Genomic DNA, 26,973 nt, shown 5'->3' with positions numbered 1-26,973 from the left:
TTTTGCGGCACGCGGGCCTCTCACCGCTGTGGCCTCTCCCGCCGCGGAGCACAGGCTCCAGACGCGCAGGCCCAGCGGCTATAGCCCACGGGCCCAGCCGCTCCGCAGGACGCGGGATCCTCCCGGACCGGGGCACGAACCCGCGTCCCCTGCATTGGCAGGCGGACCCTCAACTACTGCCCCACCAGGGAAGCCCTGTAGGATTTTTTAATGTGAGTTTTATGGTAACTTTCTTAAGTGTGGGTTTATGAAATTTTCCCAAGTGAGAATGTGAAGTTCGTATTGCAGTGGGTGTTGATGAACTGATTAGAGAAAATTAGTGTCTGCCAAAGAACTCTTTGCCCCCAACAGAGTTAAGATATGTATGCACTGTCTCTACTGGTTTTTTTAAAAAAATTAATTAATTAATTAATTATTTTGGCTGTATTGGGTCTTCGTTGCTGTGCACCGGCTTTCTCTAGTTGGGGTGAGTGGGGGCTGCTCTTCATTGCAGTGTGCGGGCTTCTCATTGCAGTGGCTTCTCTTGTTGCGGAGCACAGGCTCTAGGTGCGCGGGCTTCAGTAGTTGTGGCTCGTGGGCTCTGTAGCGCAGGCTCAGTAGTTGTGGCACACGAGCTTAGTTGCTCTGTGGCATGTGGGATCTTCCTGGACCAGGGCCCGGACCTGTCCCCCCTGCATTGGCAGGCAGATTCTTAACCACTGTGCCACCAAGGAATTCCTCTACTGTTTTTATTTACAAAAAGTGGAGAGCCTAGTATGGAAGATCAGAGGACTATGAACATGCTTACTTTGATAGGGTAAGTGATAGTTTGTTGATTCTCTGTCTACTACTTATTTCCAGGAGGAGGTTACCCTGTAGTCTTATATAAGTAGCAGATGTGGAATTTGAAGTTTTAGATCTCCATCTAGTGTCATTAAGGTGCATTATGAATAATTACAGGGCAAAATTTTCATCTTATGTTAAAATGCTGAAGGCATGCAATTATGCATACGTCCTTTGTATTTAAATATAACACTGCAGATTAATGTATGTGCAGTCTAAGTACCAGTTCAGCTTTATGGTTGCCCCTCTGAGGAATAATGTGTTCTGAATTCCAAAGAACACATTCATAAATGTTCTCCTAGTTTATACAGTTATCTTAAACTCTCTCTTTGTGACATACCTTCCCATTGCCAGGTGGAACACCATGCGTGGAAATTCAAAATCTGGGAATCTGAAAAGTGCAAGGCTTTTAATTCAGCTAGAAAGAGTAGTGCAAATTGCTTAATTTGTCTGGTACTCAGTGCTTGGCAGTGTCCATTGCCATTATAACATATATTTGAAGAAAAATTGGCAGTTAGTCTAATACTTCTTGTAGCTTTTTGATTATGTAACACTATTTTTTAAATGGATTTTAATAAAAGTTTACTGTTGTGACAGTGGTGGCTTGTTTTTTAAATAGGCTAGAAAGGAAGATTAAACTTTATCATCAGTTTTAGATAAACTAGTTAAGTTCTCTCATTATTAAAAATGATTTCTAATTTGAGTGTATCACTTTTAATTTGTAAAAATGTAACTGATCTCTTAAGTGATAGCTTTTGATGAATTCTGGGTCCTAAATTTGACAGAACTGTAGTCAGAAGTGGTATATTAACTTTCTAAAGCAAATTTTATTGAAAGAAGGAATTAAGTAAAAATTTTAATGTCATTAAATATTATGTTCTGTTGTGAGAGGGAAGTTCTGTATAAATTTTCAAAGTCTTAATTGAAATCCTGTCTGGTGGATTACCCCAGTTTTTTTCCAGAGTAAATGAATATACAGGAGGATGTGTAAATTTATTTAGGCAAATTCCAGTGAGTATTAATTTTACCATTGTTGACTATTACTTAACTTTCACCCTCTATAGTTTCCAATATTGTGAAATATTGGAAACATTAAGTTGCTAGTCTCAGACATGTCCTCCTGCTATGTGTTTTTAGAAGTAAACCTCTCTAGAAGTGATTTCCAATGGTTACCGTTTAGGAAAAGCTAATATGACTGTTAGTAGTTTATGGCTTAGTGCCTAGAAGGTACAAAATGAATCCTTGAGGAATGAAGTATGAAATCCAGGTAGCTCATTTATTACACATGTGCCAGCTCTTAGGAGATAGCTTTCCTCTTCTGCACTTACCTAGAATGGCTTACATAATGTTACCATTTACGGTAGTTAACTGGTATATTTGATTGGAAGTTAAAGCCTGTTAAATCACAGATTGCAGAGTATACCTGTCATTAAGCTATAACTTCTTTAACCATGTTAAAGTTCTAGAGCCAGAACCCTGAGGTGGAATCCTCATTCTGCCAACTGTTTGTATATAGCCCTGGGCCAATTACTTATATTCTCTGCCTCAGTTTCACATCTGCTAAAAGGAGATAATAGTACCTACATTATTGAGTTGTGAAAATTAAATGAGTTCATAATTCATTTATATAAAGCTCATAGAATAAGTGTTTTAAAATGTCAACTATTATTATTTTTACAATCCCCAAGTGGCTGGATAACGAAAGCTGCACTTCAGGCTTCATTTTATCCTGTAAATTCAGGAGTCATTACAGAAAAAAAGAAGTGAGTTTCCTAGTGATAAGTTGTGAAACTTTTTCCTTCCTTCTTGTTTTCATTGCTTTCCCAGAGGAGTTAAGCTGAATTAACAAGACTGATTTTAAAAATTATTGTCAGTTTTTTTTAAATCAAGGAAAACACCGTAGTTTTTTCATTTATTTACATAAGCATTTCCATGAAGTGTTTGCAATATAAACACTGTGGTATTGTGTTAATGCATGAGAACCAAAAAGTGGAACTGGCTAATCTGTTCTCACTTGATAAGCTGAATGAAGCAGAAAATAAATGGTACAAATGAATGAAACAATAAATTAAAATTCAGATTACCATATAGGGATGGTAGATAAACAAGCAAACATTGGGATACAGGAGTTTTACTCTTCTATATAACTGGTGTTAAGACTGGTTGAACATTATAATATTTGCATGTATAATACCTTTGTAGTATAAATTGAATTATTACATTTACAATGTGACCACTATAAAACTTAAAAATTATCTGGTAATTATATGACTAAATTAAATACTGTAACTTGATAGGTATAGAAATATTTTTGTAAAATATACTCTTAATTATGATTTTATTTCTAAGTATTTTACTAATTTAGACTTTACATATAAAATTAAATTGAAATTTAACTTTAATGTCTCTTTTTCATTAGCCAAAATATTGTGGGACCATACTGTAATGTGTTACTGAGTGTAATTCTGTGTGAGACAAATTTGTTTTCAAAGGTATTTAGTTTGAATGGTTTACAGATTTAATAGTAATAATAGTTTACATATATTAAGACTGTAAAGCAGTTTCATTTCTGTTAATTTATTTGATATTCACAACAACTGTTTTACTGATGATGAATCTGAGGTCAGAGAAACTGAGAGTTTTGTTTATGGTCATTTCAAGCAAGTGGCAGATCAAACATTGGAATTCAGGTTTCTTGCTTTATATCTGTTGTTTTCTACCACACCAGTCAGCCACTTACCTTTCTTCTGTATTAGGGAAGAAAAATTACTCTCTCTTTTGCTTTGCTCATTGCTGCTGCTGTTGATGTGGGGATATTTAGTGTTGGTGAAGGAGTTGCCTAAATTTAAAACTTTCTGAAAAAAAAAGTTCATGAGGATTTTGCTTCATAAAAATAATTTGAGGTAGCTTTATTCTACTATAAGAAAATAGAACATTGGGACATTTTTACCACTCATAAAATGTAATTAAGGGCTTGCTATTTTATAGAGTCCCAGCTGAAGTATTATCAGAATATACTGATGTCCTAGTAGTTGACTCATCTACTCAAATACATAGGAGAATTTATGAATCTTTGTAATTAACGCTTGTTAAATTTAGCCATCTTGTTCATTTCTGTTCATTTATAGGCTTCAGAGATGTGTTCAATCACAGAAAATTAGACTTATTTATAGGGTAATTTGAGACACTTCTGAAATTTCTTACTAAATAACTCAGTTATTGTTTTCTAGTATTTTGCTTTGAAACAACTTCAGTATCTGTTTATAAGGGCTTCCTTGTAGGAAAAAAAGAATTTCAAATTGGTAAAACATTTATGTTGACAATTATTGGAATGTTCTGCAGTGATTTTAAAGAAAAATTATAGCAGCAATCCTCAGGACCCGTTATGCTGTTAAAAATTATTGAGAATCCAGAAAAGTTTTTGTTTTTGTGGGCTGTATCTGTTACTATTTACTGTGTTAGAAATTAAAACTAGGAACATTGAAAAACGTATAATAATATGTTTTTAAAACATACAAAAACACTATAATAATTTTGAAATATGTTTATTCCACATAGTTAATTTCCTTGCCTCTGAGAAGACCAGAATTTATTAACTTGGTTTATTTAGGCATTTAAACCATTAGTATTTTGTAGTTCTTGCTTAATATCCAACCCTAATTTTGAATATTGATGTTGTTGGCACACAAAAATCAAGCTCTTTTGTCCTGAGACCTCAAAATAAGACAAAGTATTTTTACTTAGTATTTCCTAAGTATGTTAGTATCTGTAGATTTTATTGTGAAACATCAGTAGGGGATAGAAATAACTGGCTTTCCTTTCTCTCTCTCTCTTTTTTTTTTTGACCACGCTGTGCAGGATCTTAGTTCCCTGACCAGGGATTGAACTTGGGCTCCCAGCAGTGAAAGCGCAGAGTCCTAACCACTGGACCACCAGAGAATTCCCACCTTTCTCTTTTTTAAGACAGACATAGATTAGGCTTCAGAAAGAGTATAGCACAACTCGTTATGACATTAGATTCAGCCTTGGTTTTGACAAGCAGGCAGAAGTATTACCATAAAATAGCTTTATTTAGTTATATATATATATACTATATATATATAAAACAAAGGATAGACTTTGCAATGCAAAACTGGGGAAAAATACATTTATATTATTTTTATAGGTATTCAAATTATATTATTGTCCCAGAAGTTTCTTTCATTCCAAAGCTACTTGATTCTATTTCAGACCTAGCCTATGTTGTTAACCTATTTCTACTTCTGTATAAACTAAAAAAAATAGCTGCCAACATTTATGGAGGGCTTACTATGTTCCAGTCACTGTTCCAAGTGTTTTATGTGTTTTAACTCATTTAGTCCAACAACCCTATGAAGTAGCTACCAATATCTTCTTTTTTTTTTTAAATAGATGAGGCACAGAGAGGTAAGTAACTTGCCCAAGGTTTATCAGCCATGGAGCTGGAATTCAAATTCAGGCAATGTGTTTCTAGAAAATATGCTTTTAACCAACCACTAAGCTGTATTGCCTCAGCTAAGTAAACCGACCAAACTAATATCAACAGTGATAAAACAGACAAAATAGATAGTGATCATTTAATTAAGATAATTCTTGAAATTACATGCTTACATTTTCCTTAGGAATTAAAAACTTATAAATGAATTTTTAAATTATAAAAGTAATATATGTTTATGGGAAAAATTCCAACAGTACATAAAATTTCTAAAATCTTTTGTCCATTTCTATTTCATTTATTAAATAGACTATTTTTAGAACAGTTTTAGATTTGCAGTAACATTGAGAAAATAGTACAGAGAGTTCCCATATACTCCTACACCCAGTTTCCTCTATTTGTTAACATCTTACATTAGTATGGTACATCTGTTAGAGTTAATGAACCAATATTTGATAATAATGATATATTATTATTAATTAAAGCCCATAGTTTATTCAGATTTCCATAAATTATTTCTAATGTCCTTTTTCTCTTCCAGAATTGTATCATATTACATTTAATTGTCATGTCTCCTTAAGCTCTCCTTAGTTATGACAGTTTCTCAAACTTTCCTTATTTTTGATGACCTTGACAGTTTTAAGTTTTTTTTTTTTGGGTGTTTTTTTTTTTTTTTTTTTTTTTTTTTTTGGCTGCCTTGGGTTTTCGCTGTTGTGCGCGGCCTTTACTCTAGTTGTGGCGAGCAGGGGCTACTCTTCGTTGTGGTGCGGTGGCTTCTTTTGTTGCAGAGTGTGGGCTCAGTAGTTGTGGCTTGCCGGCTCTAGAGCGCAGGCTCAGTAGTTGTGGGGCCCGGACTTAGTTGCTCCGCGGCATGTGACCGCGGCATTTGAGATCTTCCCAGACCAGGGCTTGAACCCATGTCCCCTGCATTGGCAGGTGGATTCTTAACCACTGCGCCACCAGGGAAGTCCCAGATGCGGCTTGATTAGAATTTGTCTGATGTTTTTCTCATGATTAGACTGGGGTTATGGGATACTGAGAAGAAGCTAACAGATGTAAAGTGACATATTTCTTATGTCATTATCAAGAGTACATGATTTATCACTGTTAATGGTGACCTTGATCACCTGTCATAGGAAGTAGTTGTCAAGTTTGTTTAGTTTAATCTTTTCATCCCCCTTTCCGTATTGTACCCTTTGGAAGGAAGTCACTGCACATGCTTCACCTCCTTGAGGACAAAATATCTATATAAATTATTAGGAATTCTTTTATACAAGAGAGTTGTCTCTTTCCTTCCATTTATTAATTTATTCAGACATTTATTTGTATCAATATGGACTCATGGATATTTACTTTATACTTTGAGTTATAATCCAGTGCTACTTTTTAAATTTATTGCTCAAATTTTTCCACCTTTTGCCATTGGGAGGTCTTTCAGTTGGTTCCTATGCACCCTTGGCATACCCTCTTCAATGTGAGGGTTTTTTTTTTTTAAGCTCTTACTTTCTGGCATTACAAGATGCTCCTAACTCATCTTGTGTATTTCCTGACACAGTCCTAGAACCAGCCATTTCTCTAAGGAGCCCTGGTTCCTTTTATTGGAGAATGGTATTAGAAGCCAAGATCAGGGTGCTAGGTATGTTTGTTTCTACTGGGGCATTATTTCTTTTAGGCCCTTTCACCTGATGAAGAAAAGAAATATATGTATGTGTACTAACCTGTGTATATACACACATCTATAAATATTTCTAGCCACCTATATCTATAATAAACTAAATATGAAATCTTACAGAAGTATCCAACTCTAATCTATCACCACATGGATCATTATAGCCTCCTCTCCCTGCTTATTTGTAAATATCCATTCCAACAGTGAGATTCCTGGCTCCCACCATCCACCATCCAGTTACCTAGTTATTCACTTCCAGGATACATGTATAGCAATATCAACATTTTTAACTTGAATCTTCATTGAAAACACTTTATCAACTAGAGTACAGTGCTTATGTGCATTTCCTTTGCCTTTAATCTTATAGACTCCAGTCACTTCCAAAGCTGCTTAAGCCAGCACCTAATCGCCTGTGTTTCTTTTTCTATTATTAAAGTTTTGTGATGAATGAGTTGGTTTTTTTCCTGAAGGCACTCTGTTCTCCTTCCATCACTACCTGAACTATTCTTTCTTTACCCCTTCCTGGGATACTCTTTGCCCTAATATACCCAGCTCCCCACCTTGCACTCACCTTGCCTGCTCCTCTTATACTACTTATTTCTCTCTCTTGATAATGCTGTTAATGAGTGGAATATTTGATAGATGATAGTAGAATTACTTGTTTTTGTTTTTTATCCTATAGACAATTTTTCTAGTGATTATCTTTTAACATTTCTGGAAAAAAATTGCATAATTATAAAACACTTGTTTTTTAATTTAAATCAGCATCTTTCTTTTTTTTTTTTTTTTTTAGATGTTGGGGGTAGGAGTTTTTATTAATTAATTAATTTATTTATTTATTTTGCTGTGTTGGGTCTTCGTTTCTGCGCGAGGGCCCTCTCTAGCTGCGGCAAGCGGGGGCCACTCTTCAGCGCAGTGCGCGGGCCCCTCAGTATCGCAGCCTCTCTTGTTGCGGAGCACAGGCTCCAGACGCGCAGGCTCAGCAGTAGTGGCCCACGGGCCTAGTTGCTCCGCGGCATGTGGGATCCCCCCAGACCAGGGCTCGAACCCATGTCCCCTGCACTAGCAGGCGGACTCTCAACCACTGAGCCACCAGGGAAGCCCTAAAACACTCTTTTAAGAAATGTTTTTGATTGTTTTTTAAGCTGTTTCAATAGGGAGACAGTATTAAGAGCTTAGCTTCTAGAATTATACTCTCTGGGTTCAAATTCTGACTTGGTAAACTTAGGTTTGCCTCAGTTTTCTCATCTGTACGATGGAGATTTTAAAAATCATCTACTTAATAGAAATGTGAAAATTAAATGAGATAATAGGTTTTAAGTGCTTTTAACAGTGCCTGGTACATAGGAAGCACTTAATAAATGTGCCATTGTTAAACACTAGTGCTGTGTGTAAGGTTATAGAAGTGAACATTACATCAGAGTATTGTATTTCAGGTGGTTGTCTTTTCAAACTTTTGAGGATTACTTCAGGGTTTTAAAAAAAATTATTTATTTCTTTGTTTTTGGCTGCAGTGGGTCTTTGTTGCAGCACGTGGGCTCTTCATTGTGGCGTGCAGGCTCTTCGTTGCAGCGTGTGGGCTTCTCTCTAGTTGTGGCACGTGGGCTCAGTAGTTGTGGCGTGCGGGCTCAGTAGTTGTGGCATGTGGGCTTAGTTGCCCCGCGGCATGTGGGTGTCTTAGTTCCCCGACCAGGAGTTGAACTCAATTCCCCTGCGTCGGGAGGCGGATTCTTTACCACTGGACCACTGGGGAAGTCCCTACTTCAGGGGTTTTACAGGTTAGGATGACTGTACTTTCTGGTTTGCCTGGGATGGTGATCCAGGGATATGCCTGTTTGCTGGCATGATTATGAGTAGTACCCACCTTTTCTCTTGCTAGAGTATTTTGGTTTGGAAGATAAATTATATGGTCACCTTATTTCCAGGGGTTATAAAACGTTGTCTGTGTCCCTCTGACCAGGGCTGCTGTGAAATGGGTAGAGCAGACTAGGGCTAGGCAGGTAGGGACTGGGAAAGAAGCACACCTAAGAGAGCAGCACTGCTCTGTTTCAGCTGCTTGTAGCCAAGGAGGATGTGGGCCTGGTAAAACCAGATTTTGATTTTTCAAGAGTAGGCATAAATCTGGAGCTTTTGTAATGATCCCCCAATTTTTCATCATTGGCAATTAGTTCAGTTTTTCTAAAAAGTACAGAATTTCATTGAACCATATAAAGATCTATGCATTTTATTGTATGTAAATTATATCACAGTTTTAAAGATGTGCAGGTCAGGTGGTTGTCCTTATATATATGCCTGTGAGTTGCTCATTTCTAGTATCTTAATGCAAAGAGTCAATTCTTACGTAGAAACTTAACATGTAAGTGCTATTTAATATTAGTTAATATATCAGGCATTATAGGGCTTTAACTCTGTTACCATATATATTAAAAAGTATATTATAGTAAAAACTGTAAGACAGGAAAAACTTGTAAAGTTGCCTCAAGGGAAATCTGAAGAGCACATTTAGACTGAGAAAACTGAAAAAGGTAGTGCTAAGTTGACCATGACTGTGAGTGACTTTGAAATCTTTAATGAATTAAAATGATTATGGATTTTTGAAGGCTAAATAAATTACATATAATTGCAGTAGTGAAAATAAAAGTGGACATACAGCAGGCAAAAGTTGTGGAGCCACTGCTTCTACCTGAAATGTGCTTCAAAATGGTTGATTTAGCAAATTAAAAAAATTTTTTTTTTCTTAAGACTGTTTTAAAGAAGTCATTCATATACGTCTGGATGAACTTCTTCGTGTTCTAAAGTCTGTAATGAATAAACATCAGAACCTCAATTCTGTTGATCTTCAAAATGCTGCAGAAATGCTTGCTGCAAAAGTGAAAGGTAAGAAAGATAATATGAACAGTGGGTTGGCATGGGCAAAAAGGATCCAGGTGATACATTTTCGTTTATAATGATTATAGAACCATCTCTCTTGGCATCTATATGATGTGTATCAGTAGGAGTTATATACACTTTGGTATTTAAATATCCCCACTGAGTCACACCTAAAATTCTCTTTCTTTTAAAAATTAAAACTTTATTTGGCAGGAAACACTCTAAAAATGCTAACTGAAATGAACTGAACAACTGTGGTTTACAATTTTTGAGTTTTTTGAAAGAATGTATGCTCTTTTGAAGTAGGTTATTAGGGTACAAAAAGTCTTTGTTATCTGAGGACAGTTGGTGCTGGAAAATGGCCATTTGTAGTTATTCCACTTAAAGGAGGGAAACAAATGGAGAAAAAGAAGACTTAATTGGGAACTTATTTTCAAATATGGAAAAATGAAACTAAAATTGGAAAATAAGTTTATCATATATGTGTATGTATATGTGTATATATATATATGTGTGTGTATATATATATTGCATGTGCTAAAAGAAGTAAGAATTGGGACATTATCCTTTGAAGAAATGATTTGCCACCAAAAATTGTTAGAATCTGTTATCCTAGGCTGCATTATATAAAGATTGAGGGTGAAGATTATATAAAGATTGAGAAGAATGTGACTGGAACCAGGGAGTTCAGTTAGGAGATTGTTAGAAATAATGGGCTAGATGAGGGTTAATAGTCTGATTTAAGGCAGAAGCTGGGGTGTGGTAGTCGTGGAATGTGCTTGTCACAGAAGAGGGGATGGCTGTTGAAGAAACATAGGACAGGTTGAATGTTAGGGATTAAGTTGAAGTTTGGAGTTGAGCACGTGGACTTGAGTGTTGTTGGTCTGTGGGTGGTGATGCAATAGGATGACACCAACTCAGAGTGTGCAAACTAAGTAGAGGACGAGTGTGAGATCCCAGGGACAGAGAGAAGATAGAGGAACCTGAAAAACACTAAAGAAGTAGGGAGATGGGGCTTCCCTGGTGGCGCAGTGCTTGAGAGTCCGCCTGCTGATGCAGGAGACGCGGGTTCGTGCCCCGTTTCGGGAAGATCCCACATGCCGCGGAGCGGCTGGGCCCCTGAGCCATGGCCACTGAGCCTGCGCGTCCGGAGCCTGTGCTCCGCAAATGGGAGAGGCCACAACAGTGAGAGGCCCGCATAACGCAAGGAAAAAAAAAAAAAGTAGAAGTAGGGAGATGATCTGGAGAAAGATGTTATGGAATTTTAAAAGTGTCACATTCTAGGAAGTGATTGTCAGTGTTAAATGTCAATCTGATAGGTAATATGAATTAAAATGTTTAACAAAAGTGAGTCACCATGGGTTGAGTAAGGAAATGAAAGCCTTCTTTGGGCAGAGGGATTACCTGTCCTGAGCCTCAGAGGTCAGGTAGGCATTAACCGGGTTAGAGTGAGGATTGGCACTGTGATAAAGGGTGCTTATATGAGAACTCTGGATGTGAAGATCACAGGATGTGATTAATGAACATACATGTAGAGAGGGCAAAGGGCAAGTGTCAAGGGGATGAGGCAGGAAGAGAAAATAAAAACCTTGTCAATAAAATATAGTCCATATACTTAAGAACTGCCTTCCCTACTTTTTATGTAGATTAATCATGTTTGCATGGTTCTCTTTTTTCTGTATTTCAACCACTGAAAAAAATGTAGATGGCTTCAAAACGGATAGCTTCTGTTGTGACTCTTAAAAATGCTTAGTAACCAAATTTGTTTTAAAATAGATTGTTTGTAAGTGCAATTTAACTTAAGTTAGGGAAATTTGTGTCTGTAGATAGTAAAATTTCCATGCTTGGAAATAGCACCACAGTTCATTCAATTGTTGTCAGTAGCTATTGTGTGCAGTCAGGATGTCCTGGGGAAGGAGTGTGTCTGTTGATGTCCACATTCCAGAAACAGACTTGAAGAAAGTGGCCTCTCAGCTGCCTTATAGATCTTTTTTTCTTTGAGGTAAAGCAATCTTTTGAGTATTATTTCCCTCTAAGACTGTCTTTACTCTTGGAATTATTGTTACGATTTTACTTTTTTGTTGGATGAAATTTTAAAACTTACTTCGTTGTTGGGGAACTTACTCTGTTTCAGTAGGACTCCATGATGCTAGAAAACTTTAAAAATTGTGTTTTCTATGGTGTAAGTTTAAGTTTTTAAATAAACCACCCCCCATCTTACTGTTGAGGCCATGTAAAAATATCATTGATAACCCAAATGAAAAATATTCAGTAACCTGGAAAATTGATGTCAAATTGGAGCTTATTTAATTCTTTCATTGAATGGTAATTTTGTTTTCAAACCCTGGAAAGGCAAGGGGGAGGTAGAAACCATTTTTGAATGTCTATCTTGTGGCAATCTAAATGTTTTGGATATGCTGTCTACTTTCATGTTTTCAGAAAACTTACAAAGGTACATTTTTACTTCTATATTAAAGAGGAAAACTTAAAAACTATTGTATATTATGATCAGAAAGCTGTCAGGAATGTGATCATTTTGTCTTAACCTCCTAATTACATTTAAAAAACAGTGGTAACCTGACTTGCTTTGGAGATCTTGCAACTGTCAGATGCATTTTGCAAATATACCAAACCATTAAAAAATAACATATACAGAGTAATAACTTTAGATCAGGGAGGTATAATCTTATTTGTGCTGCTGCAGGTTTGAATGCATGAAACCTATCCACTTCCTATGCATAATAAGAATAAGCGCATTGGAATAAACTTGAAATCCTTTAACATCTCTTATTTTTTATTTTAAATGTAGAATTTACCTTTTAATAACTTTAAAAGAAGAATCCTTAGCTTTTCCCCATTCATTCTAATAGTGATTTGTATTTCCTGTGTCTCCTCTTGTTTCCAAGCAGGAAGTTCAGTCTTACAAAATATTTGCAATATGGTACGAGAGATACAGCTTATTTGTGAAGTAGATGAAGGCATCGTAGCTCTCAGTAATTTATTGTGTACTTAGTATTTGTGTTTTCATCATTTAGAAGTATTCTGGTAAATCTTATTTGTAATATAATTTAAAAGGACCATTTTTAAGGTTTTTCATGATTTGTATTTTGCCCTATATTTAAAAATTGGAAACAAAAAAGAAAAATAAGCTTTAATTATGCATCCAAAAATTGTAGATACCTCATGTTTTCTTTCTGTTTTGAAGCTTAATTTTTTAATAGGCAATTCATTCACGTGATTCATAGTGCAAACGGTATAAAAGAGTATTCAAACAGTGAAGTGTCTCTCTACCTCAGACCTTAGCCACCATTCCTTTCCCTAGATAAGCAACAGCTATTACTGGTTTTTTGTGTATCTTTCCAGAGACATTATACACATATAGAAGCAAACATAATATGTTCTCTTCTTTACACAAAGGGTAGCATTCTGTTCCTTGCTCATTGTTCTGAGTTATCTGTATATAAAAAGTCTTCTTCTTTTGTTGTTATTTGTTTTGTTTTTTCAAAGCTGCATGATAATCCATTATACTGATGTACTATAATTAATTTAACCAGTTCACTACTAATAGATGTTTGGATTGTTTCCAGTTTTTTTTGGTTACGAACAGTGCTTCAATGAATAGCCCTGTATATTCCTAGGTGGGTAGTTACTGGAACAGAGCGCATGTGCATTTATATTTTGTATATTGCTAAATGCCCTCTGTAGAGGTTCTGTCCTTCTGATAGCCATGCTGAAGAAGCTGATTTCCTACCCCTTTGCCAACAAAGCTGGTTACCAAACTTTGTTATCCAATCTGATAGTAAAAACTGGTATCTCAGTATAGATTTGATTTGCATTTGCCTCATTTTGAGTACAGTCGAGTATCTTTTAATATGTTGCAGAGTCATTTGCACATCCTTTTATGTGACTTGACTGTTTATTCATTTTTTTTTCTCGGTAGTTGGTCTTTTTTTAGTATTGATTTATAGAAACTTCATATAAGTGAAATTAGCCCTTAATCTTTGATATAAGTTGCAGATTTTCTTTAGTTTGTTTTTTTATCTTTTGATTTGCTTATGGTATTTTGTTTTATTTTGCATTTCTATCTCAATCTTTTATGTGCCTTTTGCATGCTTTTTGAGTATTAGGTAAGGATTTCCCTGCTTGGAGATTATAGTAGCATTCTCCACTGTTTTTTCTTCTAATGTTTTCATGGTGTTATTTTTTTTTTTTTTTTTTTTTTTTTTTCCTTGCGTTATGCGGGCCTCTCACTGTTGTGGCCTCTCCCATTTGCGGAGCACAGGCTCCGGACGTGCAGGCTCAGCGGCCATGGCTCACGGGCCCAGCCGCTCCGCGGCATGTGGGATCTTCCCGAAACGGGGCACGAACCCGCGTCTCCTGCATCGGCAGGCGGACTCTCAAGCACTGCGCCACCAGGGAAGCCCTTCATGGTGTTATTTATTAAATTTAAATCTTTGATACATTCTAGAGTATCTATGTTTCTAGCTAATTTATTGAATAATTCATATTTTCCCCATTGGTTTGAGATGCCATCTTTATCATAAACACACTAAATTGTCACATATATTTATTTCTGGACCTTATTCTGTCCCCTTGATTTGTTTAGTTATGTGCCAGTACCATACTGTCTTCATTGTGGTTTTATAGTATGTTTTAGTGTCTGGTTGGGGTAGCTTCTCTTTCCATTACTCTTTTTGTTCAGGATTTTATTTTTCCATCAGGATTTTTGAATTGGCTTGTCTAGTTCCAAAAAATACCTATTGGTATTTTGAGGGTGATTTGAGTTAAATATGTAAATTTATAAATTAATTTATAGTTAAGTTTATGAATGTATAAATTATAGTTAATTTATAATTAAATTTATAAATAAAATTAAGGAGAATTTATATACTTAGCATTTCTATCTGAGAATACGGTATGCATTTAAGTTCTTCAGGTTGTCTTTTTTTGTTTCTCAGAAGCAATGTGAAGTTTTCAGTTTATAAATCTTGTAGCTTTTGTTTTGTTTTTCTCCCTAAGGAATTTTCCCTGTGCACATAGTGAAAACTTTCTCCCATTGAATCTTTTAATTCGGTGGTTTTCAAACTTTGGCTTTTGATTTATGACATCGAGTTAGTGAATTTTTACCAGCATTTTAAAATATGAAAGAGAACAGAAAAGAAAAATCAGAGTGTAACACTCATTGTATAAGACTTAAGGATATTTCAGAAACTTTGTAGGTGTTATGTAACTGATACCTATTATGTGTATATGGTATACTTGGTCATGATGTGATACGTATTTCTTACCGAAGGTTGTGGTAAAACTGAAAGTTGCTGTTCTAATAGGTTATATGTATGAAAGCTATTCATGTGTTTTCTTAAAGAGATACTAAATGTGTCTTAGTGCTCATTGTTGTGACTTAATAGGGAACCCAAGGGAGACAATTATTTAAACTTTAAGCAAAATCTTGATTTGATTTCGAAGGTCAGCTAGTAGAGGGGAGAGAGTGGAGACAGAGAGGCCACTTAGCAGGTTGGTAAATAGTCCAAAATAGAAGTAAAATATGGCCTTTGAACTAAGTCAGTGTCAACGGGAGTGGAAAGAAAGAAAAAAAGTTAGAGGCATTTTGGAAGCAAAACTAATGAGCTAAGGAATGTACGGAAGAGAGTAGGCTTGAGGGGCAGAGTAGATAGGAAGAGATGAGAGTTCAGTTTAGTACACGTTGAGATTGCAGTGCTGGTGGGTAAAGATTGGGAAATAGGGGGAGGAATGTATCAAACAGACCATCGAAAATATGGGTCTGGAGCTCAGAGGGTAAAACTAGACAGGTAGTTCAAGGATTCATTCCGTTAAAGGTATTGAAAGTGGATGAGATTCTCTGGGGGTAATGTATAGAGAAGAAGGCCAAGATGAGAACTGCCGGCTGAGGGGAAACAACTGTATGAAGCACAGATCAGATGTAGAATATGGGGGTGCTCTTATTTACTAAATACCAAGCACTGTACCCCAGGTGTTTTACATGTGTTTTCTCAGTTGTTCCTTTCAGTAACATGCCATTTTACATATGGGGAAATTGAAGTTAGGTGATGTATCCAGAGTAACACAGGAAGTGGTAAGGGTCAGATTTAAACTCAGGTTTGAAACTCTGAAGCCTTGCATTTTCTAGTTGCTATAATGTATTGCTTCTAAGCAAAATGCTTCAAGATAGAAGGAAATGGTTAATATTTGTATTAATAATAGCTGACATAATATATTGAGGATGTACTTACTGTATGCCAGATGCTGTTAAGCTCTTTACATGGATTACCCATTAATCTTCACTGCAAATTATTCTTATATCAACTCCCATTTTGCAGATAAGAAAGCTGGGACAGAGAGTGATTTGTCCATATGTATGAAGTGGTAGAGTTGTTCAGAGTTGCAGAACAGTGAAGAACGATGAAAACTTAGAAGGAAAAAGACTTCCAAGTTTGACTAAAACAGTTGGAGGTTATTGTTGACAGTGTTGATCAGTGGTATTGAGTGAAAATAACTAACATTTATTGAGCATTAAATCTTCACAGTTCATTAAATCTTCACAGTGTTTCTCAAAATACATATTATTATCCCCATTTTACAAGTGAGGAAACTGAAGAACAGAGCAGTCAAGTTACTTAACCTCGTTAAGAGGCAGATTTAGGATTTAACCTAGGCAGACTGGCTTTGGAACCCATCCTTTTAACCAGGGGTGCACAAACTACTACCAGTGGGCCAAATCTGACCTGCTGCCTGTTTCTGTAAATAAAGTTTTATCGGAAACAACTACTCTTATTTGTTTATGTTTGGCTACTTTATACAGAGTTGAATAGTTGCAACAGATTACATGGCCTGAAAAGTCTAAAATATTCGCTATCTAGCCCTTTACAGAAAAAGTTTTCCAACCCCTGCTAACCATTCAACTGGATGAAAAGCCAAATCCTGGTGAATTGTCATCATCTATTTATAAAGTTTTAGCCGTAAAGAAATGCTGAATTAGATAGGATGGTAGCTTTAAGAAGAAATATAGTAAATTTAATTTTTTTCCTGTAGAAAAGATTTGGGTATGTTGTTAGTAGCATAAGAAAAAATGTCAGTTAGTAGGAGATAGTGAAGTTATGAGGGAGGAGTAATGGTGGTAAGGGTTTTGGAGAATGCGGGAGAGAATGGGAAGATCTATTATTGGAAAGGAGCCAAGGACTTTTCTTTGAAACACTGGACAGGAGCAAAAAAATGAAAGGATATTAGAAGTATAGAGCTGTTAGAGCTCTTTTGAAGTAGAGGCAAGGGCCGTAATAGGAATTTTCATTAGATGGCTGTAACCTCATTTGAGTAGAGATGAAGATAACAACTGAAGATCGTTCAAATAATTGTCTTTTTAGTACTTAGAATTATTTCACTACTTACAGTTATCTCACAGTCATGTTTAGTGCTTTGAAAAATACGTTTATAGGAAAAGAAGAATAATTATAGAATTTTGCAAAGTGTTACAAAGTATTTTTTTCTTTAAAGTCTAACAGGTTAAAGTTGGGAAATAGGAGTAGGCTTTACATTTTTGCTGGTATTACATTATAAATTACATTTAAAGTCTACTTTCAAGTGCAGTTTTAAAAACAGCATTATTGAGGTATTATTGACTTAAAGTAAGCTGCACATATTTAAATTAAGGGTACGATTTGATCAATTTTGGTATGCATACTCTTGTGAAACCATCACAATCCAGGTAATGCATGTCCCTTTGTCATCCCTCCCTTCAGTGCCTCTCTGCCACCACCTTCACCAATATGTTGTGTTTTCATTTTCATTGTGTTCAAAATACTTTCTAATTTCCCTTTTTCTTCTTTGATCCATGGTTTATTTAGAAGTGTGTTAGTTTCCTAATATTTGAGGATTCTTCCAGAGATTTTTATAATTTAATTCCATCTAGTCACAGAACATATTTTGCCTGACTTGAATCCTTTTAAACCCATTGAGACTTGTTTTATGGCCCATAATATGGTCCATCTTGGTAAATATTCAGTGTGTGTTTGAAAAGAACATGTATTTTGCTGTCATTGGGTAGAGTGTTCTTTAAATGTCGGTCTCGTCAAGGTGGCTGATAGTATTGTTGAAGGCTTTCACATCCTTTACTGATTTTCTGTCTACGTGTTCTGTCAATTATTGAGAGAGGGTTTTTGAAATCTCTGGCTATAGTTGTGAATTTGTCATTTCAGTTCTATCAGTTTTTGCTTCATGCATTTTGAAGTTGTTTATTAGGTGCATAAATGTATAAGATTGTGTCCTCTTGATGAATTGAATCCATCATTATAAAATGACCTTCTTTATCTCTGGTAGTTTCCTTTGCTTAGAAATCTTTGTGTGTTATTAGGCAGTAAGCTTGGGGCAGTTGTAGAGCTCACCATGTTTGTTTCTTGTCTGTTAGGATTTTTGTTCTGTGTTGCCTGATAGCTAATGTCATGAAAACTGCTGTTTCCTATACTTTGTACAGATTTCTTTTAGTTGTTTCAGATATATAAGCCTGTTTTTACATCTTGACCAGAGCAGAAATCAAAAAATATTTTTAAAATTATTTATGGTGGTTCTTAAGTTTTTCTTCTTGTTTGTATCAGGAATATTTAGAAGAATCTGATGAAAGGTATGGACCTTACCCCCTCATATCTACAAAGGCAGGTTTTAAGTTTTTCTTCTTGTTTGTATCAGGGATATTTAGAAGAATCTGATTAAGGGTGTGGACCTTACCCCCTCATATCTACAAAGGCGTGTAACATCTTGGTTGTAATTTCATGAGGCTTCCAGGCTTAAGGTTTAGTTCATCCCTGCTTAGGAATCCTTGGCTTTCCAGGAGACATTTTCAACCCTAGTTGCACATCAGAATCACCTGGGAGAGCTTTTGAACAAATATATGTGCTTCACCAGGCCTCTGAAATCTGAATCTTTGGTGGTGGGACTCAGACTTTGTTTATAAAGCTGCATAAGTAATTCTGATGTGCAGGCAAGCTTAAGAACAACTATGTTTTAAAACAAAGCATAGCTTCCTCTCCGCTTGGTTTCTCTCCTTCCAGTTATTGGCAAGGATCCTAGGGAGGGTGGGATACAGGGAGCCGGTTGCTCCTTAAACTCAATCTGAGTAGAATGAGTTAATTTAAAAATTTTGCCTATTCAACCCTCAGATTTTGTCTCTGTAGATTGCATCTGGGCTTTTAAGAAAGGTGCATACAGATGAGGTTATGATAAGAAACCTTTTTCAGTTATGTTTCATAATTTTAACAAAATGCAAAATGTTAGACTGTCCCTGTGATAAACAAAAGACAGCTACGTATCAATTAAAATGGACCTCAGAGCCCAAGACCCAATAAGAAATAAGGGTATAAATAAATAGGAGTTTAAAAATTTTAAAGCTTTGTGTGTTTTTAATTGGTATGCTTTGTATATAGGTTTTATGCTATGTCAAATGTATATGTGACTTCAAATATTGGTAATTTGTAGTGGAAAATGTACTTCGTATTGACTTAAGTGACTTAAACAGTGCATTTAGCTGTTTTTAAAAAATGCCGTGAAGCAGTAAGCAAGAGAAAAAAATACAGAGCACTCTTAATGAGAGAAGACTGGTGTAACATGGACTGTGTGACTCAAGATCAATTGATTTCACATTGAGTCACTTTTTAGATGTGTCAAATTATGTAATGTGTGGAGCAGTCAGGTTGGAATGCTGGCTACTTTTATGCAAGGTGATTCTTTTGTATGATTTCTTTAATGAAGAACTTGAACATCATATTTATTTTGTGTATTAGGCTTTTCAGTTTCTGAATCTTCTAATGCTTCTAGTAGTAATGATGGATTTTTAAGGGATTAAATGACTTTGTATAAAACTAGCTTAAAGTATTTTCTCCTCATTTATTGTAACCAACTTTTCCCTAAAGCTGTGAACTTCACAGAAGTAAATGAAGAAAACAAAAATGATCTCTTCAGAGAAGTGTTTTCTTCCATTGAAACCTTGGCCTTTACCTTTGGAAATATGTAAGTAGAGGACTGTCATTTAAAGAAATTAAGGCCTAGATGTCTCATTGAGAGTATGTCACAATAATTCAGTACATACATGCAAAGTAAAGTATTAACTAGCATGAAATATTATCACAACTTCAGAAAAGCTACATTCTGTGTTGTTTTACTGGTGTATTTGGAGCTGTTTATAGCTGTTTAGAAGCAACATCCATTTGCAAGTGACTATGTGGTTTATGTGGATAGATTCCTGGCAGTTTATTTCTAAGGTTCTTACTTTTAAAAAATTTAACCTAGATGACATGTTGAATGTAGAGCCTGTGACAGAGCAATGTCATGACTTGTTTATTTCCATTTCTTTGTTTTTTTTAAATTCCCCCCTATAGCCTGACAAACTTCCTCATGGGAGATGTAGGCAATGATTCATTATTGCGACTGCCTGTTTCCCGGGAAAGTAAGGTAGGCCAAGTTTGTATGAAAGCAAAGATTTTAATGTTTTTAACTTAATATTTTAATAATATCCTAATCTTAATCTCAGCATTAGTCTTTGATAGTTGTTTAGTTTAGCAAAAAAAACAGCTCAGTTCATTTTAAATATGATAAATTATGGTCAGTTTCTGGACCAAAAATTTAATTGTACTTTTGAAGTGGAACCGTCATTTTAAAAAAGCATAGCTGGTAATTTTATAGTGTCTTATGTAATGAACCTGTATGTCTACGGTCCAAAATTTTAGTAAGTAATTCATAGCTGTTTTTCCTTCCTGACATTGTCGCAGATTTTAAGACTGGTAGAAAAATGATGCAAGAAGTAAAGAGGGTGTTAATCTTTCCACACATCCTACAGTTTGTTTGTTACCATGAAACACTTATTAACAGAACTGAAGGTCTGAATTCTCCCTGAGAGCATCCTTATAAGTATGTTAGAGAATTGGGGTTCTGATTCCTAACTGGAAGAAAAATTGCTATGAAATAAAAGAGCATTAGGAATGTATGTAGAATATTGCTTTAAAGATTTATACTAATTGTAGTAGTAATATTTTCATTTGACTAAAATGTTTTCACCAAATGCAAGATATTTAAACAAACTGCATTAGGGACATATGTTGATCATTTCCTGTTAAGGATTTCCGAAAAGGATTGGAATCCAAAAGGATTTCAACGAGTATTTGGAAATGTACCAAGTACCTGTTATTATATCAAAATAATATAAAAACTACAGATCTTTCTTAAATAATACAAAATATGAATGACTATTTAAGGCATTTGTTATATGTACTACAGTACTTAGAAAACAATTGTGACTACTTCTGACGTCATCCATTTGGTGACTGAAGGACTAAAGGAGGATAGTGTAGAAACCATATCAGAATGATGAAGAATTTTAAGATCTTTAAATATTTTGCTGTTATTTATGATTTTTCCTCAATTTCATATTTTCAAGCTTGCTGCTAATTTAGAAGGTGTAATAAAACATTATATCAGTGTAAAAGGGGTCTAAACAATTTAAATTTTAGGTGTAAATCATATCTCCTATTCGTGTACTTCTGTTGTGCACAGTATACTAATTCTTAATAGGATAGTACTTTTTCCTTTTTGCAGTTTTTAATTTACCCTAGAAATTGAAATCTAAAAATCCATGATGATATACTACTAATAAAATTACTTCGTTCGATGAAGAGTTTTGAAAAATATCTTTTAAAATAATAGTTGCCATTTATTTAATAGTGCTTAATAGATAACCATGCACTGTGCTAAACCTATATCATCTTAATCCTTAAAATAGTCTTATGAAGTAATGTTCTTATCCTCATTTTATAGAAGGGCGAACCGAAGTTAAATGAGTATAAATACACAGCTCAGTGTTATACAGCTACTAAGTGATGGAGCTTGACTTCAAACCCAGGTTTTACTTGATTCCTGTTGCATTGAATTCCTTCATACTCCGTATTGCCCAACTAAATATAAACGCTCACAGTTTCGGTAGATAACCTTTTCCTGCACTGTCCAATAAGGTAGCCACTTGTCACATGTAATTCATTAAATTAAAATTTTAATTCTCATTTAAGTTAGTCACTTTTCAAATGCTCATATAGCTACATGTAGCTGTTAGCTACCTTACTGGACAGTGCAGATATAGAACATTTCCATCATCATAGAAAGTTCTGCACTAAGCTGTCCAAAGGACTTTCAGAGACAGATTATCATATAATAAAATGGTAAAAGATGGCTGAAAGAGAGAGGTCTTTGTCTTCTATTTAGATAGCAGTCTGTTTAGATTGCGTCTATAACTTGCTGACTGATATTTTTGAGATCTGCAGAATTTAAAGTTTTGAATGGATTCATTAATGTTAACTAATGCTGTTAGTAAACAATGAGGTTATTCATTCTTGGACCTTGAGAACTGCTGTTGTAAAAAGCTATATAATTCTTATTAAATGTTCTGGCATTTAAACAGATTTCTCAGGCCCTTTGAGTTCTAAATGCTTGAAATTCTTTAGTAGGAATTATGTCAGAGTAACAAATTAGAGTGAAAAAATTTTGAAGCAAAGTTCTGTTATCTTCTGCTCTAATCTTAAATTTGTTTTCTTCCATGTTTTAAGTCTTTTGAAAATGTTTCTGTGGAATCAGTGGACTCATCCAGTGAAAAAGGTAAATGCTTGAGGTACTTAAAACTTTAGTCAAACTTTTTACAGTTACTTTTGATAAATGTTTTGGATTACTTAATCTCTCCTTGCGTAGTAACCTAAAGTATTCATTTCAGACATAAAATGAATGATGTGTGAAGTTTTACATATAAAACTTAAGGAAAAAAACCTGCTAGAGTAGATAGATAATGTGATGATAGAGACTGATCAAGAATTATATAGGGCTTGTAACTTGATGAATAATAGAAATACACATTTATTAAAAAAGATAATCTAAAACTATTTTCAGTTTAAACTGTGACCCTTTAATTATGAATTTGTCACATATCTTTTAACCAATTTTCATTGAAGAACATCTTAGGATATGAATGCTTCATTGTTTAGAGTTATGAGCTCATATTTATTGTATACTTACCTTGATATTTTTTTTTTCAGGAAGTTTTTCTCCTATAGAATTAGACAGCATGCTGTTAAAGAACACTAACTCTATAGAATTGGCTTTGTCATATGCTAAAACATGGTTAAAATATACCAAGAACATAGTTTCATGGGTTGAAAAGAAGCTGAGCTTGGGTGAGTTGCCCTTTAGGGCATCTGATTAACTTTGGAACGTAAGAACTGAATTGTTTGTGATTCATGTTCTACAGACTATAAATAATAAGATTCCAAGTTAGTAGCTCTTTCATTGTAGTGCATAAAATCATTGCCCATTTTCTCTTCTTAAAATAGGAAAGACTCTTCTTACAGTAAATATACTTATTGAACATTGATGTGGACCAACCACTAGATCTGGGGGCACCAAGACAGATAGTATACTATCTTTGCCTTTAAAGAAGTCATACTCTAGTGGGTGAAAAGAAATGCAATCAGATAATATGGTTAAAGGAGACAAAAACAACAGTAGCTGTCGGATCAGAAGGCAGTGGAAACATATAAGGAACATATTAATAGCTAATATTTTCCCAGTGTTTTACAGTTGACAAAATGCGTTCAACATCCATTATCTCATTTAATCCTTACCAAAACCCTGGGAAGTAGGCAAGACAAGATTATTATCCCCATTTTACAGTGGAGACAAATGAGATGGGTTTTGCCTAAGGTCAGCAGATTTGCCTAAGATCATATAGTATAGGGTATGTATAGAATTTACCCAAAGCCTATGCTCTTTCCACTACATTATTTGCTTTTAATAGGGAATGCCCATCAGATTCACCTGAATAGCCTTAGAAACAGATAATACACAGGCCTAGGTCCCATTCCCCCGGAGAAGTGAGATCTAATCAAGTGCATTTTGAAAGTTTCCCAGTTGATTTTGATGAGTACTACCAATTAAGAATCATAACTTCATATCATGATGCAGACTAGTATTTGTGATCACTTTTTAATTGGGGGATTACAAATAATTTTAGAGTATGGAGGGGGAAAAAATAAGTTGAATTTACCTTCTGATGCCTTCTTTGACCTTTTCAGAATTGGAGTCCACTAGAAATATTGTCAAGTTGGCAGAGGCAACTAGAACTAACATTGGACTACAGGTAAGTGGTCAGTGAACTACTAGGGTCCTCTGAAGAGATTACTCAGATGAGCGCCTTGCAAAATCAGATTAAATTTTGTACTTAACATAGGAAAGAACTTACATGCTAAATAACCTTTTTACTGACAAAATAAAATCTTTTTAAACTTATTAGGATACCCATTATGAAGAAACTAGGAAATCCACAGTTTTATATGAATGTTGATTATCTTGTTAGCTACTAATTTTGCTAACGAGGTTTAGAATAACTTCGTTAATTTTCTTCAGTATTTTTCTCATATGGTCATATTTATGAATAGTCATTTTTCTGAAAAAAATCTAAGCTTAAAAATTTCTCTTTTTGAAGAAGTTTAGTGGGGGTGGGGAGGATCTAGAACTCTAGTACATTTCTATTGGAAAATTTACTTTTCAATTTTAAATTCTAGGAGTTTATGCCACTGCAGTCTTTATTTACCAATGCTCTTCTTAATGATATAGAGAGCAGTCACCTTTTACAACAAACAATTGCAGCTCTCCAAGCCAACAAATTTGTGCAGGTAAAAATTTATAAATACAATATACTTTAAAAAAAAAAAAACAGCAGTATACCTTTAGAAAACAGCTTTTTTCTTTTTCTTTTTTTAAAAATACCCTTGCCAGCCTCTACTTGGGAGGAAAAATGAAATGGAAAAACAAAGGAAAGAAATAAAAGAACTTTGGAAACAGGAACAAAATAAAATGGTTAGTATTATAGTAGAGTTTCATCTATTCGTGAACATCTAAAAATCATCTGCAGTCTATAAGCATCTACCCTGGGAAGATGCATATCTTACTCTATAGTTTATCTAAAATGCAGTCTTAACTATCTTGCTGAATATGCTAAAGAAACTTGTACATTAGGATTTTTCTTATTCTTTATTTAATACTCTTTTTTTTTTGCGGTATGCGGGCCTCTCACTTTTGTGGCCTCTCCGTTGCGGAGCACAGGCTCTGGACACGCAGGCTCAGCGGCCATGTCTCACGGGCCCAGCCGCTCCACGGCCTGTGGGATCTTCCCGGACTGGGACACGAACCCGTGTCCCCTGCATCGGCAGGCGGACTCTCAACCACTGCGCCACCAGGGAAGCCCTAATACTCTTTTTTTTTCTGTGTAGCTTGAAACAGAGACTGCTCTTAAAAAGGCAAAATTGTTGTGCATTCAACGTCAAGATGAATATGAAAAAGCAAAATCTTCCATGTTTCGTGCAGAAGAGGAGCATCTGTGCTCAAGTGGTGGATTAGTAAAAAATCTCAACAGGCAGCTAGAAAAAAAGCGAAGACTGGAAGAAGAGGCTCTTCAAAAAGTAATCATCTTTTTTGTTATTTGTTATTATTGAATTAGCACTAATCTGCTAAGGCTTTGGTTCTCAAACTTTGACCTGCATCAGGACCACCTGGAACGCTTGTTAAAACAGACTGCTGGGCCCCATCCCCAGAGTTTCTGATTCAGCAGGTCTAGGGTTGGCCCCAGACAACCTGCATTTCTAAGTGCCCATGTGCTACTGCTGCCAGGGATCCACACTTTGAGAACCACAATGCTAAGAGATTTTTGCTTATCTTTTGAATTTTGGGGGTTGTTTGTGAAAGATACATCTTAGAGCAGTAATTTAATATTTTTTACTTGATTGTTCAGAAAGTTCACCATTTAGGCAACTGTGTGTATATGCGTACTTATTCTAATACCTGGTAGCAAGACTAGGCTGAAGCTTTGTATTATTTATGAAACATAATTGATAAATTCTGTAAGAAGATTATATAGAAAATGGTAAATATAAATAGAAAAGGCTATTAAATAGAAGTGGATGTTGATTTTATAGACAAACAGTGTACTAATTGTAAATCATACTTGACTGTTCATAAAAGATAAGTGTCCTTGAATTGCTGACCAAAACAGAATATTTCTTTTTAGAAATATTCTACTTAAAATATAGAATATTTCAGAACTTTCATGCATAAGCCTTTTCAATTATTTAAATCGAGCCGTACTAGAGTAAGCCTTTGTTTTAAAATATAGATTCAGTGAACCAGTGTCACTTTTTTTCTCTAATACTCCTGAAGGTAGAAGAAGCAAATGAACTCTACAAAGTTTGTGTGACAAATGTTGAAGAAAGACGAAATGATCTAGAAAATACCAAAAGAGAAATTTTAACACAACTCCGGAAACTTGTTTTCCAGTGTGATCTTACCCTTAAAGCTGTAAGTAATTTCTTCAGTATTTTAAAGAGGAAAAAATAGTCTATATATCTGAAGAAGGGAGAGGAATGCTTGATGAGTCATGATTCTTATGGGATTTAATTTCTGAGATTAATGGAAAGTTTAGACTTTAAAAGTCAACTCTCAGTTTTTAATACTAGTATGTGGTTTGCATTTCATTTTTTTTTATCTGGTTCTCCACTCCATGGATTGATGATTTGTTCTGTTAAAACTGAAGTCTGAGAGTTTGAATTTGCCTCTATGCCACTGTCTTTCTTGGCTTGGTTGACAAAATGGATTTAATCCCTGGAACTTCTATAAGCAGTATGAGATCTTTCTTCAGAATTTGAGTAAACTAAATATTGAAATTGAACCCAATGGTTTATTTGAAGACAAAGCATCCTGTTCTCAAGTGTTTTCATTTGCCTCTTTACCATGGTTTTTATTAAAAAATGTATGTGCAAAATACAGTCAGCCCTCTGTAGCCACGGGTTCTACATCAGTGGATTCAACCAACCATGGATTGAGAATATTCAGGGGGAACAATTTTCCAGAAACTTCCAAACAGCAAAACTTGAATTTGTCCTGTGCTGGAACTATTTACATAGCATTTACATTGTATTTACAGCTATTTACATAGCATTTACATTGCATTAGGTATTATAAATAACTTAGAGATGACTTAAAGTATACAGGAGGTTGTGCATAATATATATGCAAATGCTATGCTATTTTATATAAGGGACTTGCACATCCGTGGGTTTTGGTATTC

The 26,973-nt window shown here is 35.1% G+C and overlaps 1 protein-coding gene across 1 annotated transcript in view; it reads left to right on the top strand.

Moving 5' to 3' along the window:
* ARHGAP29 (Rho GTPase activating protein 29) overlaps positions 1-26,973 on the top strand; it is a 75,787-nt gene that overhangs the window by 21,514 nt on the left and 27,300 nt on the right. Inside the window, exons 3-12 of the mRNA XM_007468109.1 lie at positions 9,687-9,821; positions 19,733-19,829; positions 20,198-20,270; positions 22,412-22,460; positions 22,892-23,029; positions 23,927-23,991; positions 24,416-24,526; positions 24,630-24,710; positions 25,124-25,312; positions 26,067-26,204. Coding sequence (XP_007468171.1) covers positions 9,687-9,821; positions 19,733-19,829; positions 20,198-20,270; positions 22,412-22,460; positions 22,892-23,029; positions 23,927-23,991; positions 24,416-24,526; positions 24,630-24,710; positions 25,124-25,312; positions 26,067-26,204 — 1,076 coding nt within the window. The remainder of the gene's footprint in view (positions 1-9,686; positions 9,822-19,732; positions 19,830-20,197; positions 20,271-22,411; positions 22,461-22,891; positions 23,030-23,926; positions 23,992-24,415; positions 24,527-24,629; positions 24,711-25,123; positions 25,313-26,066; positions 26,205-26,973) is intronic.

The sequence above is a fragment of the Lipotes vexillifer genome, unplaced genomic scaffold, assembly GCF_000442215.2.
Source record: "Lipotes vexillifer unplaced genomic scaffold, Lipotes_vexillifer_v1.1 scaffold905, whole genome shotgun sequence".
In the NCBI taxonomy this organism is placed as follows: domain Eukaryota; kingdom Metazoa; phylum Chordata; class Mammalia; order Artiodactyla; family Lipotidae; genus Lipotes; species Lipotes vexillifer.
This window is presented reverse-complemented; position numbering and strand designations above follow the sequence as displayed.